We start from the raw sequence: 16,564 nt of genomic DNA on the forward strand, positions 1-16,564 counted from the left end.
TGTTATGTAAACATAACGTTAGTGCAAGTTGAGAGGGGAAAAAAAAATGTAGTCCAAGGTAGTATTGGTTTGTCAGGTTGGTTCAAGAACCTGATGGCAGTGGGGAAGAAGCTGTTGTTGAACCTTGAGATGTGGGTCTTCAGGCTCCTGTACCTCCTGCCTGATGGCAGCAATGAGAAGAGGGCATGGCCTGGGTGATAGGGGTTCTTAATGATGGGTGTCACCTTTCTGAGACATCACCTCTTGTACAGTAGATGTCCTCAATGGTGGGGAGAGCTGTACCCATGATGGAACTGGCTGAATCTACAACCCTCTGCAGCCTTGTGTTCCTGTGCATTGGAGTTTCCATACCAGGCCATGATGCAACCAGTCAGAATGCTTTTCATCATACATCTGTAGAAGTTTGTCAGAGTCTGCTAAGAAAGTAGAGACACTGGAGTGCTGCCTTCATGGTTGCATTTATGTGCTGAGCCCAGGAATAGATCCTCCAACACGTTGACACCTGGGTGATTCCTTAGGAAAAGAACAAAATGGAAGTACTAATTTTGTGGTAAAAGTCTCACTGAAGAGAACTTTAGCAATGCAGATGTATCTTGAATCTCAGAAAACAAATATATTTGAGGTTTTATGGGCAGTAAACACCAAGCATAGAAACTTATTAATCTGTTTAAGACTTTGGTTAGATAGTGCTGTGGCAAAACTTCAGTATTTCAGCCTATCATATATAATTTGTTAAAGATGCTTGGAACTTGGAGATCTCAATCAATTGGCATACTCTGGATTGTCTTGTTCACTTCATTCTTACTGTTAGGAAACACAATGGGGAAATGCTGGTCAACCTGTGGTTTAAGAGAATGTTCAGTAATTAATGTATAGTAATCAATGTTTTTTTGGCTACTGGTTATAAATGTTTTATTATCGCATTACTGATTGAGACTTTCCTTAGTTGTGTGTCAATGATCAGCCTGTAAGGAGGTATTGGATGGTGGTGTTTAAAATGCAACCTAACAGAAGTGTTGGTGTGCTTGTCTGCTCATAAAAGCTGGACTTCAGATTTCCCTCTTGCCAATCTCCCCTTTATCCATCAATTATTCCTGTCTAAAGGGGAGAGAAAATGTAAGTGATTATGAATGTTCTCAAACAACCACTATATTACTTGTCATGCCAGCATTGTCCTGGGATGTTCAGAGGGGCCAAAATTCCTATTGAGTTGGTTTAAACTGAAAACAAAAAGAAAATGATTTAAATATAAAGAGGGGAAAAAGATGGAATAAAATATAATCTGCATACCTTTAATTTTCTATAAGCCAAGATGTGTTTTTGTTTCCTTGAAAATAATTGTGCAACAAATGCCACTCTTCTCTCTTCAGGGAACAATACCCACAGTGAACTCCAGGAGAACTGATTCGGCCACGGAACTGGTAACTTGGTCAGTAGGAAATGTTTGCAATGTTATTAAATCAGTGAAACAATTGCCACATGCAACCTTCTATGTTTTTGCTTAGTTGTGGCAATTTCTTTTTGCTCAATTCAAGATGCTGATATAGACCAGAAGTCGCTGGAAAAAGCTGTGGAAATCAGGAGCAATCTCTAGTGTCCTTTGAGAAAAGAAACCTTTCTTTCCTTTACTTGGTCTGACCTGTGTGTGAATCCAGGCCTTCAGCTCTGTAACTGAAATGAACTAGTAAGCCCCTAAGTTCAAGGCCAATTAGGGTTGAGTAATAAATTGCTTAGATGCTCACATCTCATGAATTGGAAAAAAAAATCTGTAGAGCGACTAATGTTTGATGTTTTGCATTGTTGACCAAGCATTTCAACTGAATTATTCTGAAACCTCAATATTTCTTCTCTCTCAACAGATGTTGCATGGCCTGCTAAGTATTTCCACTACATTCAGCTTTTATTACACATTTCCAGCATCCAATTTTGATTTTTGCAGTGATTTACATTGTAGATTTTGTGGTGAATTTGGATTCCTCAGGCAGTAGCAAAGTTCACTGCACAAGTGTGTGATCGTGTATGCAAATCATCTCTGCTCAAGTGGACATTATGACCGATTCTGATCTTATTTTTGCTGAAATTAAAGAATTACTTTTGCTTCCCCTTGGCTGTGACCTCTTCCTCGATCATGAGGGTCCCTGAGCACTAACTCAAAGTGGAGGTTCCCTGGTTCTTGTACTGTTGGTCATTGAATAAGCTCAATCAGGATTTTGATTTGGAAAATTACTGAAAGAATGCAGGGGAAAAAATATGTGAAGATTTATTTGAACTGATGTTGGGTCATTACAATGTAGCAGCTGTTACATTGGCCCAAGCCAAATCTATTCATGGCTAAGGTCAGTCAAGTTTTGGTTACAGGCAAGTGATAGTTCTGAGGTAGATGGACTTGGTTTAACCTAGCTACATTAAATTTTGTATGCAGAAAGCCTAAATTTAGAATAGGGATCTACATCTTAAATTTCCCTGCATTTCTACCCGAAGTGTTAACATTTTTCCCTATAACGTTAACAATCATCGTAAAGCCTGCTGAGTGGGGAAGTCTCTTCGTTCATCGGAATGTAGCTAAAAAATTTAAGAGCAATTGCTCTTAACCCAAAACCCAAGTGTCTTGGGGCAACAAATTGAAGTTGTTGGGCTAAGGAGAGCATTGCTGCTTCCATGATTCCTTCATGGATCAGACGTTTTAAATCCCTTTGAGATGAGCTTTTGAACAGTTCCATTCTGAAGAAGCAAGTTAGAAGGTAAAATTATCATGCAGAATTCTGCAAAGTTTTAATTGATGGCATCTCTTTGATCTCTAGGTTACATGTTTCCATAATGGAAATGCTGGAAATAGCAGATCAGGCAGCATCAGTGGAGAGAGGAATAGAATTAACAATGGTGTAGTTTGGCACTTCAACTTGAATTCTCAGCCACCATTCCATGAATGAAAAGAATCTTTCTGACTGCAGTGATTGCAACTGTATTTGTGAAAGTAGTGATCCAGAATGACAATTGAGTAGTTTGGAACCAGAGTATCTAATCCAAATTGACCACATTCAATTAAACTCAAATTTTAGGTACTTGCACCAGATTCTTCAAATGCAGTATAGTAAAGAATGTCATAATCTTTATGAAGTGTGTAAATAATTGGCTTGTTTAATTCAAGGTCTCATCAATGTCTAGAAGGGACAATGGCAATTTCAGAGAAAATACGTCCAGTAAGAATGATGCAATTAATCCATATGATGTGCATGTGGCTGATTCTGTGCTATAAGTGCAAGTCTGTTTTGAGGATGTTGCAAAATGAAACAATCCCAGTAGACAGGTGAAGATGAAACTAGAGAGATCTGGAATGCCCTTACCTACCTGCTTATCCTTTATGTCAGTGTATGGTGCATAACATAGAGGAGGAAATATTAAACTATTTTTTAATTGATAAGGACATTTTAAAATGCAGACTGGAAGCTTTTCCTGTTCAATTTGCTACATCCTTTAATTAAGGCAAAATTCTAACTGCTATTTCAGATAATTACATCTAACAGATTTAGTTTAGGCAAATTTGTGTTGTATTGACAAAATTTCCTAATTTGTTTTCTTTGAATCATAAAATATTTTAAACTGTAACCTAAATGGAGGAATAATTCATACCAATAATGTACATTTTGTTTTCAGTCAAGAAAAGGCATCCTACAATTGCGTGTTTGCAGCTGAAGATTTTTACCTATTCCCTGCCACTGCAGTGGGGCAAACCAGCACATTAAAGGTGAACTTGCGTAATAGTTCCTCTGTTGCACACAAGGTGAGATTTCTTTTCTGATTACATTGAATGTATTATGAATGAATCTGCAGATTTTTATATTCTCATGCTCTCAAAAGCTATCAAAAAATTCATTACATTCTATTTTATAAAATTAGAATTATAGTGCATTACACCACTTAATTATGAAGGCACTAAAGATCTAAGTACCATATTCAAGCATGGCAAAGTTGCTCTGTCCAATCAACCTTGCAGTTCTTCTTGCAAAATCCTCCTTGCAATCATCTGGGATTGGTACCTGAACTGGGGAGCTGTCCCACTGACTAGTCAAGCTAGGAGTAACAAATACGGTGCTTGAAGAACTCAGTGGATCGAGCAGCATCTGTGGGAGGAAAGGAATTGTCGACATTTCGAGTCAAAACCCTAATTTTGATGTAGGGTTTTGATCCCAGATGTCAATGATTCCTTTCCTCCTACAGATGCTGCTTGACCTGCTGAATTCTTCCAGCACATTGTTTGTTTGTTCCTCCAGATTCCAGCATCTATTGTCCCTTGTGTCTCCCTGATCAAGCCAAAGCTTGGCATGGCAATACTCATAGAATTGTACCTTGCAGTCAATGTGCTGGACTCTTCCATCGCAATCCCTGGGCACATTCTGGCCTATTGTCAGAACCCACACACAACAATAATAGTGGCCTGGTGGTATACAGGTGGGAGGGAATAGTCCTTGAAGTCCTTGGCATTGATTCCAGATGTCTCATGGCACCAGACTGGACATGGGTAAAGACATTTCTGCTTGATTATCACCTACTGTCCTCCTTGGTTAATGAATCCATGCTTCTTGTTGAACAACACTTGGAAGAAGCACTGAAAGCAGCAAGGGCTCAGAATATACTCTGGAAGACTTCAATATCTGTGACCAAGAGTGGCTTTGTAATACAATGGCTGACCAATGTGGTGAAATACTGAAAGATATAGCTTCAAGATCTGATCTGCAGCAGGAAGTGTGCAAACCACCTCAAGGGATAAACCTACCTGACCCCCACCTCACCAGTTTACCTGAAGCAGATTCATTTTTCAATGATGGCATTGGTAGAAGTAACCATAGTAGTGCCTTTGTGTCTTCATACAGAGGATGCCCTCCATCGTGCTGTGTTACTGTTCAGTTGTGCTAAATGGAATAAGCTCAGAGCAGGGAATGACAGTGGTGCAGTTACTAAATCTGCTGCCTTGGTTCTTGTGACCCATGTTCAATCCTGACCTCTGGTGCTGACTGTGTGGAGTCAGCACATTCTGTCTGCAACTGAGTGGGTTTCCCCTGGATGCTCCAGTTTCCTCCAACTTTCCAAAGATGTGCAGATTGGTAGGTTAATTGGCCATTAATTGGTAGAATCTTGCATGCTTGCACATTGAGACCTAGATCAATCATTGAAGTGTTCAGTCAAGCATGAGAGGATGCATTTTGCACCCAACATTTGCAAAATAACTATCCTCTTCCAACTGGCTTCTGTTGTTCCAACTGGCACCTTCTGACAATAAAGGTTTATGACAAGACCCTGGAAAAACAGGAACCACTTTCCATATTTTGAGAGCCACCTCTCAGCGAAGGCAGGCAGTGATAATGAAAGGCACCGTTGCCTTCAGTGCACCAGTAGTGTTTATTCAACCTAAGGGAAAAGGTGTTTGAAGGTCAAGTCCTCAAACTCAGCACAAAACTGAGACTTGTTAATGTAAAGCTGCTACTGTATATAAACAAAGTGATTGATGTGCAAAGGATTGTGTAGTTGAAGCTGGATATGATTGAATTGGTAAGTCTGTGTGTGAAGTAGAGGCATCTAGGTGTTCTAGTACATGAATCCTAAGGCAGGTCCAACAAGTAGTTTAGAAGGCAAATGGCATTTTGGCTTTCATTGCAAAGGGATTGGAGTTTAAAAATAAAAAGATTTTGTTGCAATTGTACAGGATGTTGTCAAGGCTGCACCTGAAATACTGTGTACAGTTTTTGTACCCCTATCTAAAAGAAAGATGGAGTAACGTTGGTGGCAGTACAAAAGAGATTCACCAGGATAATTCCTGGGACAAGAGGGTTGACCTACCAAGAGAGACTAAATAGTTTGGGTCTTGAAGAACCTTAATCAAACAAGAGGGCTTGACAGGGTAAATGTTTGCACTAGTGGGAGAGTCTTGAACAAAGGACGTAGCCACAAGAAAAGGGGCTGGATATTTAAGACATTTTCTTTTCATAGAGGGTGGTGAATCTCTAGAATTCTCTGCACCAGTGGGTGGTGGAAGCTGATCATTAGAAGTATTTAAAGTGGAGGTGGATGAATATTGGCGATGTTAGAATATAAATATTAGATTGAAGGATATGGAGAAATGACACAGGAATTGAGGCCAGCATAGATCAGCCATGATCATTTTAAAATGGGGGTGGGGGAGTGGGGGGGCAGGCTTGAAAGGCCTGATGACCTACTCCTATTTTGTGTTCTTGTGTGTGCTGCTAGGATATTTGTTCAGTTTTCAACTCTTGGTCTACAACTTCCACTGTTCTCGTACTGAATCTCAATCGTCATACCAGAAATTATGACATTTATTTGCAATATCTTCCAGAGAACACAATGGTATCATTTAAGAAGCACTTGGATGGTATATGCAGGGGCGGGGTTTAGAGGGAAATGGGCTAAACGCAGGAAATTGGGACTAGCCAGGTGGCACCTGGTCGGCATGGACTCGATGGGCCGAAGGGCAATGCAGGCTCTATGACTTTGTTTTTACTGTTCATATACCAGCAAGTGTAGCAGGAATTCGAACATTGGAGTAAAACCATGGAGAAACTTAAACAAGATGCTTTTTGACTCCCAGTTCCCCAATGCTTCAAAATCAATGTAATTTGATGGTTGAATAAGATGTGGGAGGTTGAGTTTAGAAGATTAGGAGCAGTGGAATAGTCAAGAGTGGCGAGGCAAAAAGGCATGTATTCTTGTTGTCACAATAGCAGTGACAGCAGCTGTTGTCATGGCAATTTCATGTGATTTAAAGTATTGCATAACACTTTAAATCAGCTTCTGGGACATGACAGAAGGTGAGGTTTTAGGCTTTCTATTATTGCTAATTCCTCTCCATTTTCTTTCCATTTCTTTCTCTGTTAAACTGAGTTGGCTGTGCAAACAGTGGGACACTCAGGATTTCTTTTGTTTTGGTGAAAGTGGTCTTCACCCCAATGAACACACTGTCAGACGTTTAGTAGAGGTAATACACTATTCAATGAATAAAAAAAATCAGGCAGATGATATGGAAAGCTGACCTTTCTATTTGTTGTGATGCCTTGGTTGGGAATATGATTGTGTATGAGCAGGTTTCCAATAGTGCTATAGAATTACAAATAGTTGTCATACACCACTAAATAAAGCCACATTAGGCAATGGCACACAACCTAAGAACATAAAAGCAGGTGCAGGCTCTTCAGCCCCTTGCTACCTCTGCCATTCAATAAGATCATAGCTGATTTTTTTAAATCTTGGCCCTACTTTTCTGCATTAAACCCATGCCCCTTGGTTGCTTTAACACTCAAAATTATCTATCTCGCGCGCAGAGGATTCCAAAGCTTCACCATTGCTCTATTGCTACTTCAGTCAAGACATGACACCAGCTGTTCTGAAAATGAAAGATTTTCAATCTGTAGAATATTTTGAGATGTTATAATATAATTGAAGCTAGATTTTTATTTCTAAGGTCTTGTTTTCTGCCTTTATTTATTTGACAATTTCCATACAGCTGCTATTTTTGCTTTTATCTCCATTTCCTTGAATTGATGATGCTCAAAAATCCATCTTGCAAATATTTGTACTTGTCAACTTGCCTTTCATAACTTTCTTGGGTGAAGAACGCCAAAGTTCACACTGAGGTGAAGCTTCTCGACCCAGTGCTAAATGGCTGATCTCCTATCTTGGTCATGGCCAGAGTTCCACACTTTGCTAGCACACAAAAACTGCTGGTCAGGCAGCATCTGTGGAGGCAGAGGGATAGTTGGTGTTTCGGGTTGAGAACTGGCATTGGGACTAAGAGTGTAGAGGGAAGATGGCAAGTATAGGGAGGGGTGATAGGTGGTGAAGAGCGGTAGAATTCAGAGGGGGAGCAGTGAGAAAGGGCCTTGCAGAACTCTTGTTAAAGGGAGGAGGAAGACTTCAGAATAGAACCATAGAACCATACAGCACAAAACAGGCCCTTCGGCCCACCATGTTGTGCTGGCCATCAAACCACCCTCATACTATCTAACCCTTTCCTCCCACATATCCCTCTATCTCACATTCCTCCATGTGCCTATCCAACAAACTCTTGAACCTGTCCAATGTATCTGCCTCCACCACCACCCCAGGCAGTGCATTCCATGCACCAACCACTCTCTGGGTGAAAAACCTCCCCCTGAACCTCCCACCCATAACCTTAAAGCCATGCCCTCTCGTCTTGAGCATTGGTGCCCTGGGAAAGAGGTGCTGGCTGTCAGAGTAGACTATCTATTCCTCTCAATATTTTATATACCTCTATCATGCCTCCTCTCATCCTCCTCCTTTCCAGTGAATAAAGCCCTAGCACCTTAAGCCTGTGCTCATATTCCATACGCTCTAATCCAGGCAGCATCCTGGTAAATCTCCTCTGCACCCTCTCCAATGCCTCCACATCCTTCCTATAATGCAGCGACCAAAACTGAACACAGTATTCTAAGTGTGGTCTAACTAGAGTTTTGTAAAGCTGCATCATCACTTCGCGGCTCTTAAACTCAATCCCACGACTTATGAAAGCTAACATCCCATAGGCCGCCTTAACTGCTCTATCCACCTGTGAGGCAACTTTCAGTGAACTGTGAATATGAACCCCCAGATCCCTCTGCTCCTCTACACTGCCAAGTACCTTGCCATTTACCTTGTACTCTGCCCCGGAGTTTGTCCTTCCAAAGTGTACCACCTCACACTTCTCCGGATTGAACTCCACCTGCCACTTGTCAGCCCAGCTCTGCATCCTATCAATATCCCTCTGTAAGCTCCAACAGCCCTCCACACTATCCACAACACCACCGATCTTAGTGTCGTCCGCAAACTTACTAACCCAGCCTTCCACCCCCTCATCCAAGTCATCTATAAATATCACAAAAAGTAGAGGTCCCAGAACCGATCCCTGCGGGACACCACTAGTCACTGCCCTCCAATCCGAGGGCACTCTTTCCACCGCAACCCTCTGCTTTCTACAGGCAAGCCAATTCCTAATCCACACAGCCAAGTTTCCCTGGATCCCTTGGCCTCTGACCTTCTGAGGAAGCCTACCATGAGGAACCTTATCAAACGCCTTACTAAAATCCATATAGACCACATCCACCGCACTACCCTCATCAATCTTCCTCGTCACCTCCTCAAAGAACTCTATCAGGCTTGTGAGGCAAGATCTTCCCTTCACAAAGCCATGCTGGCTGTCCCTAATCAGTCCATTATTCTCCAGATGTTCATAGATCCTATCCCTTAGAATCCTTTCTAACAGCTTACCCACCACAGATGTAAGGCTTACCGGTCTGTAATTCCCTGCACTATCCCTACTATCTTTTTTGAATAAGGGGACAACATTCGCCACCCTCCAATCCTCCAGCACCATCCCCGCGGACAACAAGGACTCAAAGATCCTTACCAGCGGTTCAACAATCTCCTCCCTCACCTCTCGAAGCAGCCTGGGGAAAATCCCGTCAGGCCCCGGAGATTTATCTGTCTTGATATTATTTAACAACTTCAACACATCCTCTCTTGATATCTACAACCTCGAGAACATTACCCTTACCAACACTCCCTTCTGCGTCATCAAGACCCCTCTCCTCGGTGAATACCGAAGAGAAGTATTCATTGAGAACTTCTCCCACTTCTGCCGCCTCCAGGCACACTCTCCCACCTTTGTCTTTAATCGGACCTACCTTTACCCTAGCCATCCTCCTACCCTTCACGTACATGAAAAAGGCCTTAGGATTTTCCTTAACCTTACTAGCCAATGCCTTTTCATGTCCCCTTCTAGCTCTCCTCAGCCCTTTCTTAAGTTCCTTCCTCGCTACTCTATATTCCTCACGGGCCCTGTCTGAACCTTGTTGCTTATGTATGCTACCACCTTCTCCCTAACTAGTCGTTCCACCTCTCTCGACACCTACGGCTCCTTCACCCTGCCATTCCTTCTCTGCCTCACCGGGACATATTTATCACTAACATCCTGTATAAGATCCCTGAACATCATCGACCACATCTCCATGGTACATTTCCCTTCAAAAAGGACTTCCCAATTTACACTCCCAAGTTCTCTCCTTATAGCCTCATAGTTCACCCTTCCCCAATTAAATATCTTCTTGTCCTCTCTGCACCTGTCCCTGTCCATGACAATTTTAAAGGTTATGGAGCAATGGTCACTGTCCCCCAAATGCTCATTCACTTGTCCCGGTTCATTTCCTAAAACTAGATCTAGCATGGCATTCCCTCTAGTCAGCCTGTCGACATACTGCGTCAGGAATCCCTCCTGGACACATTTAACAAATTCCGTCCCATCTAAACCTTTGGCACTAAGCAGGTTCCAATCTATATTTGGGAAGTTGAAGTCTCCCATTATAACAACCCTGTTATTTTTGCTTCTCTCCAAACACTGCCTGCCAATCTGCTCCTCTATATCTCTACTGCTACCGGAGGGCCTATAGAATACTCCTAGTAGAGTAACTGTTCCTTACTTCCACCCATACGGACTCTAGAGATGATCCTTCTACAACATCCATCCTTTCCACAGCCATAACGGTGTCCCTGACCAGTATCGCCACCCCTCCTCCTCTTCTCCCCCCTTCCCTATCCCTCTTAAAACACCGAAAACCAGGAATATTCAATATCCACTCCTGCCCTGACTTCAGCCACGTCTCAGTAATAGCCACGATATCATAGTCCCCCGTACTTATCCAAGCCCTCAGTTCATCTCCCTTATTCCTGACACTTCTTGCATTTAAGTAAACACACTTCAGTCCATCTACCTTACTACTTTTAAAGCCTGTATTCTGCTTCTCCTTCCCCAAAGCCTCTCTACCTGTTTGATCTAACTTTTCCCCATCCCCTTCTTCCTCTGACCTACTTCTCCGGTTCCCTTCCCCCTCACAAACTAGTTTAAACCCTCCCGAGCCACCCTAGCAAACCTAGCCGCAAGGATATTGGCCCCCTTCTGGTTCGGGTGTAACCCGTTCTCTCTGTACAGGTCCCACCTTCCCGAGAAGAGATCCCAATGATCCAGAAATCTAAAACCCTCCATCCTGCACCAACTTCTCAGCCACGCATTTATCTGCCACCTCCTCCTGTTCCTGCCTTCACTATCGCGTGGCACCGGCAGCAATCCCAAGATTGCTACCCTTGAGGTCCTGTTTCTCAGTCTTCTGCCTAGCTCCCTGAACTTGCTCTTCAGGACCTCATCCCCCTTCCTACCTATGTCATTGGTGCCAACATGAACCACAACTTCTGGCTGCTCTCCCTCCTGCTCAAGATTCCTGTGGACCCGATTAGTGACATCCCAGACCCTGGCACCTGGGAGGCAACATACCATCCGGGATTCATGCTCACTGCCATAGAACCTTCTATCTGTTTCCCTGACTATCGAGTCCCCTATCACTACCGCATGTCTCTTTCCCACCCTTCCCTTCTGAGCAGCAGTACCAGTCCCAGTGCCAGAGGCCTGGTTACTGCAGCTAGGCCCCTGCAGGTCATCCCCCTCAACGGCCTCCAAGGTGGAAAACCTGTTACTGAGGAGAACAGCCTCCAGGATTCCCTACTCTGTCTGCCTGCCTGACTTCTTCCTCTTCCCTCCCCTGACAGTCACCATTCTATCTGCATCCTGAACCTCAAATGTACCTGCTCTAAGAGGGGTGACTGCCTCCTGATGGACCGTGTCTACATAACTCTCTCCCACCCTCGCAGTGTTTGTAGCTGCGACTCCAGCTCATCAACTCTGAGCTGAAGTTCATCCAGCCTCAAGCACTTACTGCAGATGTGGCCATTGTGGACCGGAGCAAGGTCCACGAGTTCCCACATCAAACAGCTGCAGCATATGATCATGTCCTCCATCTACCTTGTTTTATTTTCCCCCTAGTTAATCCCACCTACAAATCTATAATAGACAACAGGTAAACCTTACCTTTACCTACTTACCAGCTACTTACCCTCCTTGCCCCTTTACGCCGAAGTCCCTTGAGCCAAAGCCCGACCACTCTGCTGCCTCTCACTCAGCTGCCCGCTCCGACACTGCCCAGTCTATAGGCTGTTTGCTTTTTTAAGCTGCCTGCACCGTGCCTGCGCAGTCCAGCCCCCACTCGACTAGTTAGAAAAAACTTTTAAAACACTTACTAAAGAAAGTTATAAAAATCTAATCATTACACTTAAAACCCTAATAAAGGTGATAAACAGAAGAAACTTAGCTGCTCCAAATGGGCATGCCTTGAAGAGACTAGCCAAGTTAATAGCCTTCCAACATCTACACTGTCAGACCTTTAGGAATATTACATTTTGATGAAATCTATTTTTTTCCTAAACTCCAGAGAATGTAGGTCCACTCTAATCCATGCCTTTTAGTGATGTATTGGACTGCGTCTAGTACTCTCTAAAGCTTTTTGCATTCCTGTGCATTTGAATTGCCATACCAGATCATGATGCAACCAGTCAGGATATTTTCAATGCACATCTGTAGAAGCTTTAGTGATCAGTGACAAGCCAAACCTCCTTAATCATCTAAGAAAGTAAAGATGCTGGCACACCTTCCTTGTGATCACATCTATGTGCTGGGCCCAGGACAGCTCATCTGATATGTTAATGCCCAGGAATTTAAAGCTGCTGACCCTCTCCACTGCTGATTCACCAATGTAGACAGGTGCATAGTTGCCAATTTCACCCCCCCCCCCCCCCCCCACCGCCCTCTGAAGTCAACAATCAGTTCTTTAGTTTTACTGATTGTCCAGCGAGAGGTTGTTGTTCTGACTAGTGGTGTACAATGGGAATTGGTGGTGGGACCCTTGTTGTTTGTGATATACTAGTGACATGGATATGAATATAGGGAGGTATGATTAGTAAGTTTGGTGTGTATAGTGATCAAGGCTACAGCAGGGTCAAGATTAGGTGGAAAGTTGGGCTAAGCATTGGCAGAGGGAATTTAATCCTGCTAAGGTTTAGGACATGTGCAGTAATGGTAGTTCGAACAACAACTTTCATGTTCAAATCCATAGTTCCCTGAAAGTTGCAACATGGGTAGATAGGCTCGTCTTGAGGCAGATGGCATGCTAAACCTAATAGGCTGGTGCATAGAATCTAAAAGTTGGGATGTTATGTTGCAAATTTACAAAACACTGGTTAGATCACACTTGGAGTTTTCTGCAGTTCTGGTAGTCACACTATAGGAAGGATGCAGTTGTGCTGGAGAGAGTAGAGATGTGACTAGATGTGGTCTAGATTGAAGGATACTTGTTATGGGGAGAGATTTGAATAACTGGGTTTGTTTTCCCTAGAGCAAAGAAGGTGAGGGGTGACCTGATTGAGAGGCATAGATAGGGTAGATGGTCAGAATCTTGTTTTTAATTCCCCTACTAAGGGGGGGGGGGGGAAAAGAGGGCATATCTTTAAGATGAAAGGTAGGAGATTTTAAAGGGGACTTGAGAGGAAAGTTATTGTTAGTGGCTGCTAGAGGAGGTGGTGCAATCAGATTTTTGTTTAAGAGACATTTAGACTCCTTCACAAGTAGGAAAGGCGTAGAAGGGTATGGACCTAATGCAGACAAATGGGGTTAGTGTGGATAGGCAAAATGGTCGGCATGGACATGGTGGGCCGAAGGGCCTGTTTGCACTGTATAAATCTGACAAAGATCAACTTGCCATCCCAGGAATTGATCTGGTGAGCCTTTTGTTACACATCCACTATCACAAGTGTGTACTTCCTTGGACGGAGAAAACAGATGTGTACCTAATATTCCAGATGTGGTTTTGCTGGGGCACTATATAATTAGAGCAAGGTGTATGTAATCGTTCGCTCTAATCCTCTTGCAATAGAGACCAACATACTGTTTGCTTTCCCAACTGCTTGCTGTACCACTGCAATAAAGAGTTTGGCATTACCCCTCTTGTATGTGCCAGAGAAGGGGCTAGGGAATTATTGTTGAAGGACTGGACCAGAGTGACACTGAACTGAGAGCATAAATAGCTGGACTTTCCAAGGCCCTTGCTCCTTCAATCCTCTACCCCACTCCTAAATCCTTGGCTGCTCATAGGATTCAAATGAACTTCATTTTGAAGAAAAGCATCTCACCTGTGCTAGAAATGCACTACAACTATTTACTTTTTGTGAGCAGTAAACAAATTTTTTTTAAAGCTGCATTAAGTAAACAACTTTTTTTTAAACAATGATTTTTAAACCATATTATTTTGTATCATACAGAACTGTACTTGGGTTAATGATAGACTATGTAAAAGTTCACTGGGTCTCATCACTTCCTCTTGAGTTTTTTCATCAGTGATTCGGGAAGAAAATCATGAAATGATATTACCTCATGCTGTTGACTTGAAATGGTTCTTGTGACTTGAAAATTGATCTTTGCTTCATGCCATAAGATAAAATAGTGGTTAAAATTTCTTCACTTATGTTTGAGTGAGTTGGTGGTGATTTAAGTGAGTTGGTGGTGATTTAAAAGTACTTTTCAATCCAGTAGCTTTAAAAGTAGATTTTTTTCACTTGCAAGCAGCTATACTAATGCTTTTGTTGTTGATTTGCAGCTAAAGTTTAGAAACCCTAAAGAGCCATTTTATATCAAGTATTCCTATTATGCACTACGGTGAGTGGTAAATAAGAATCTAATCAGAAGGCAAATTCTTGTGAATGGAATTACTGAGCAAACTAAATTTCAAACTTTGGGTAAATGAAAGCACAGGAACTTGGAGGGTATTCTATTTGATTGTAAACAGTGTCTTTACTCCATCTAATAAAACCAAGGTAGATGATCTTAAGCCCCTTTTTATTATCCTTTTCCATCTGTTTTAATAATTTCAGTTTATTTCCTCCAGCCTTTTTTGTGAGGGAGTTGGGCTGGTTGTGGATAAATGTTTCAGATTTTGACTATCTTTCTGTGATTTTTTTTTTTCTCTCTGTTTCCTACAGTCTAGCTCCAATACTGAAGTGCAGCTTGTTCTGACTCCATAGGAAAAGTCTCTGTCTCTGTCCTCCCCACCCCCTGTATAATGTTAAGGGACAAGTGTTTAGGTTTTATCACTGGGGAAAAAAAATTGAATCCAATTTGGTTCAAGTATCTTCACTGATGTCTGTCTTTGTTCTAGGTCTCAACACTACATCAATCTACCTGTCCAGTTCAAACCAGAATCAGAGGGAAGATTTGAGGAACTCCTGGTCATACAAACTGACATATGTGGGAGGCTTCCTATTAAACTTATTGGTGAAGCTATTAAAAAGAGCAAATAAAACTTGAACTGTTTTGTCATACGAAATGTTGTATTGAACCCTGGAGGAAAATTGAAAATTACCAGCTTTGTGTTGCAATCTTGCAGCATCTTTTCTGTACATTTTTTAATGTATACATTTTGCATATCAAGCCAGTTTGATTTGACACTTCCTCTTGGAGTAAAAAATATTGTAATATATATTTATACATATTGAGTAAGAAAACCACCTTACTGTGGAAAGGAATTGTATGTTTCTACCCTTCCCTGCAACATTATTTAACTTTTTGTGACTGTTTTATGTATATTAGAAATAAAGTTAATTTTGTATATTTCTGTTTTCAAGGCTTTTGTGACTTTTCCTAAATTTGATTTGATGTTGAGCAGTGAACAGTTCAGCAGCTGAAGCAGCTTCAGTGTGTTATTTTGTGGTGTAATAGACCTAATCAAAAGGTGTTGGATATAGCAGGGATGTTGTCCACTTGTACCGCTTCCTGGAAGAACAACAGATTGTTGGGTCAAACAATTGAGGTCAAAGTCCTAATGCTTTACATGGGTTAGAATCCATGCTGTAGATCTTGGCCCAAAAAAAATGGTAGATGCTGGAAATGTGAAATAAAACAGAAAACGCTGGAGGTCGTGCTGCTTTTTTGAAGACAGTTAATGTTTTGGCTCCCTTGCCTTTTCGCCTAGATTGGGGGGGAAAGTTTAAATTTTAAATGAGCTTAAAGTTGTAGAAAAAGGACCAGGAGGTGAGAAGAAGACAAAAGGGTGGGTTTGTGAACAGGTGGGGGTCAGAGTGGGAAGCATTGATTGCAAGATGTGTCTGGAGAAGGTGTAAATGATGAATAAAATCTAAAATTTCCAGAAAAAGATGGTTGGAAAAAATTGAATGCTGGAAATGTTAAATACAAGACTGGAGTAGTTATTTATCAGAAATTGTTGAATTCAATGAATCTTGAAGGCAATTAATGTGCAAGTTGGAGAAAGTGTTCTTTGCTTTTGGTGAGCTTCATTTGGATATGGAGGCAGAGGTTGGAATTGAAATGGATGGGAGAAAGGAAGGACTGGATCACTGGAAGATCAGGATCACCCTTGGAATGAGTTGTTTGGTGAAGCAGCTGCCCAAGCAGCATTTGTTTCCCTGCCCATTTAGAGGAGATCTGGTTGTGAGCACAATACTAAATAGGGAGAAGTACAAATAAATCTCTGCTTCACCTGGAAAATTTGGGGTTCTGAATGGCAGGAAATGAGGAGGGGAAAATACAGGTATTGCATCCTGATGATGAGGGAATTTGAGTTTGTAGCAAAGTGGGGGAAAAATTGTTTTCAAGCTAAGCTACAATGGA

At 42.1% G+C, this 16,564-nt stretch overlaps 1 protein-coding gene across 1 annotated transcript in view; it reads left to right on the forward strand.

The window, feature by feature from the left end:
* Positions 1-15,546, forward strand: part of LOC127574579 (centrosomal protein of 192 kDa-like) — a 31,392-nt gene extending 15,846 nt beyond the window's left edge. The window contains exons 10-13 of the mRNA XM_052023697.1: positions 1,371-1,429; positions 3,655-3,781; positions 14,538-14,596; positions 15,096-15,546. Coding sequence (XP_051879657.1) covers positions 1,371-1,429; positions 3,655-3,781; positions 14,538-14,596; positions 15,096-15,237 — 387 coding nt within the window. The 3' untranslated portion in view covers positions 15,238-15,546. The remainder of the gene's footprint in view (positions 1-1,370; positions 1,430-3,654; positions 3,782-14,537; positions 14,597-15,095) is intronic.
* The last annotated feature ends 1,018 nt before the right edge of the window (positions 15,547-16,564 follow it).

This window comes from Pristis pectinata, chromosome 9 (assembly GCF_009764475.1).
Source record: "Pristis pectinata isolate sPriPec2 chromosome 9, sPriPec2.1.pri, whole genome shotgun sequence".
Taxonomy (NCBI): Eukaryota; Metazoa; Chordata; class Chondrichthyes; order Rhinopristiformes; family Pristidae; genus Pristis; species Pristis pectinata.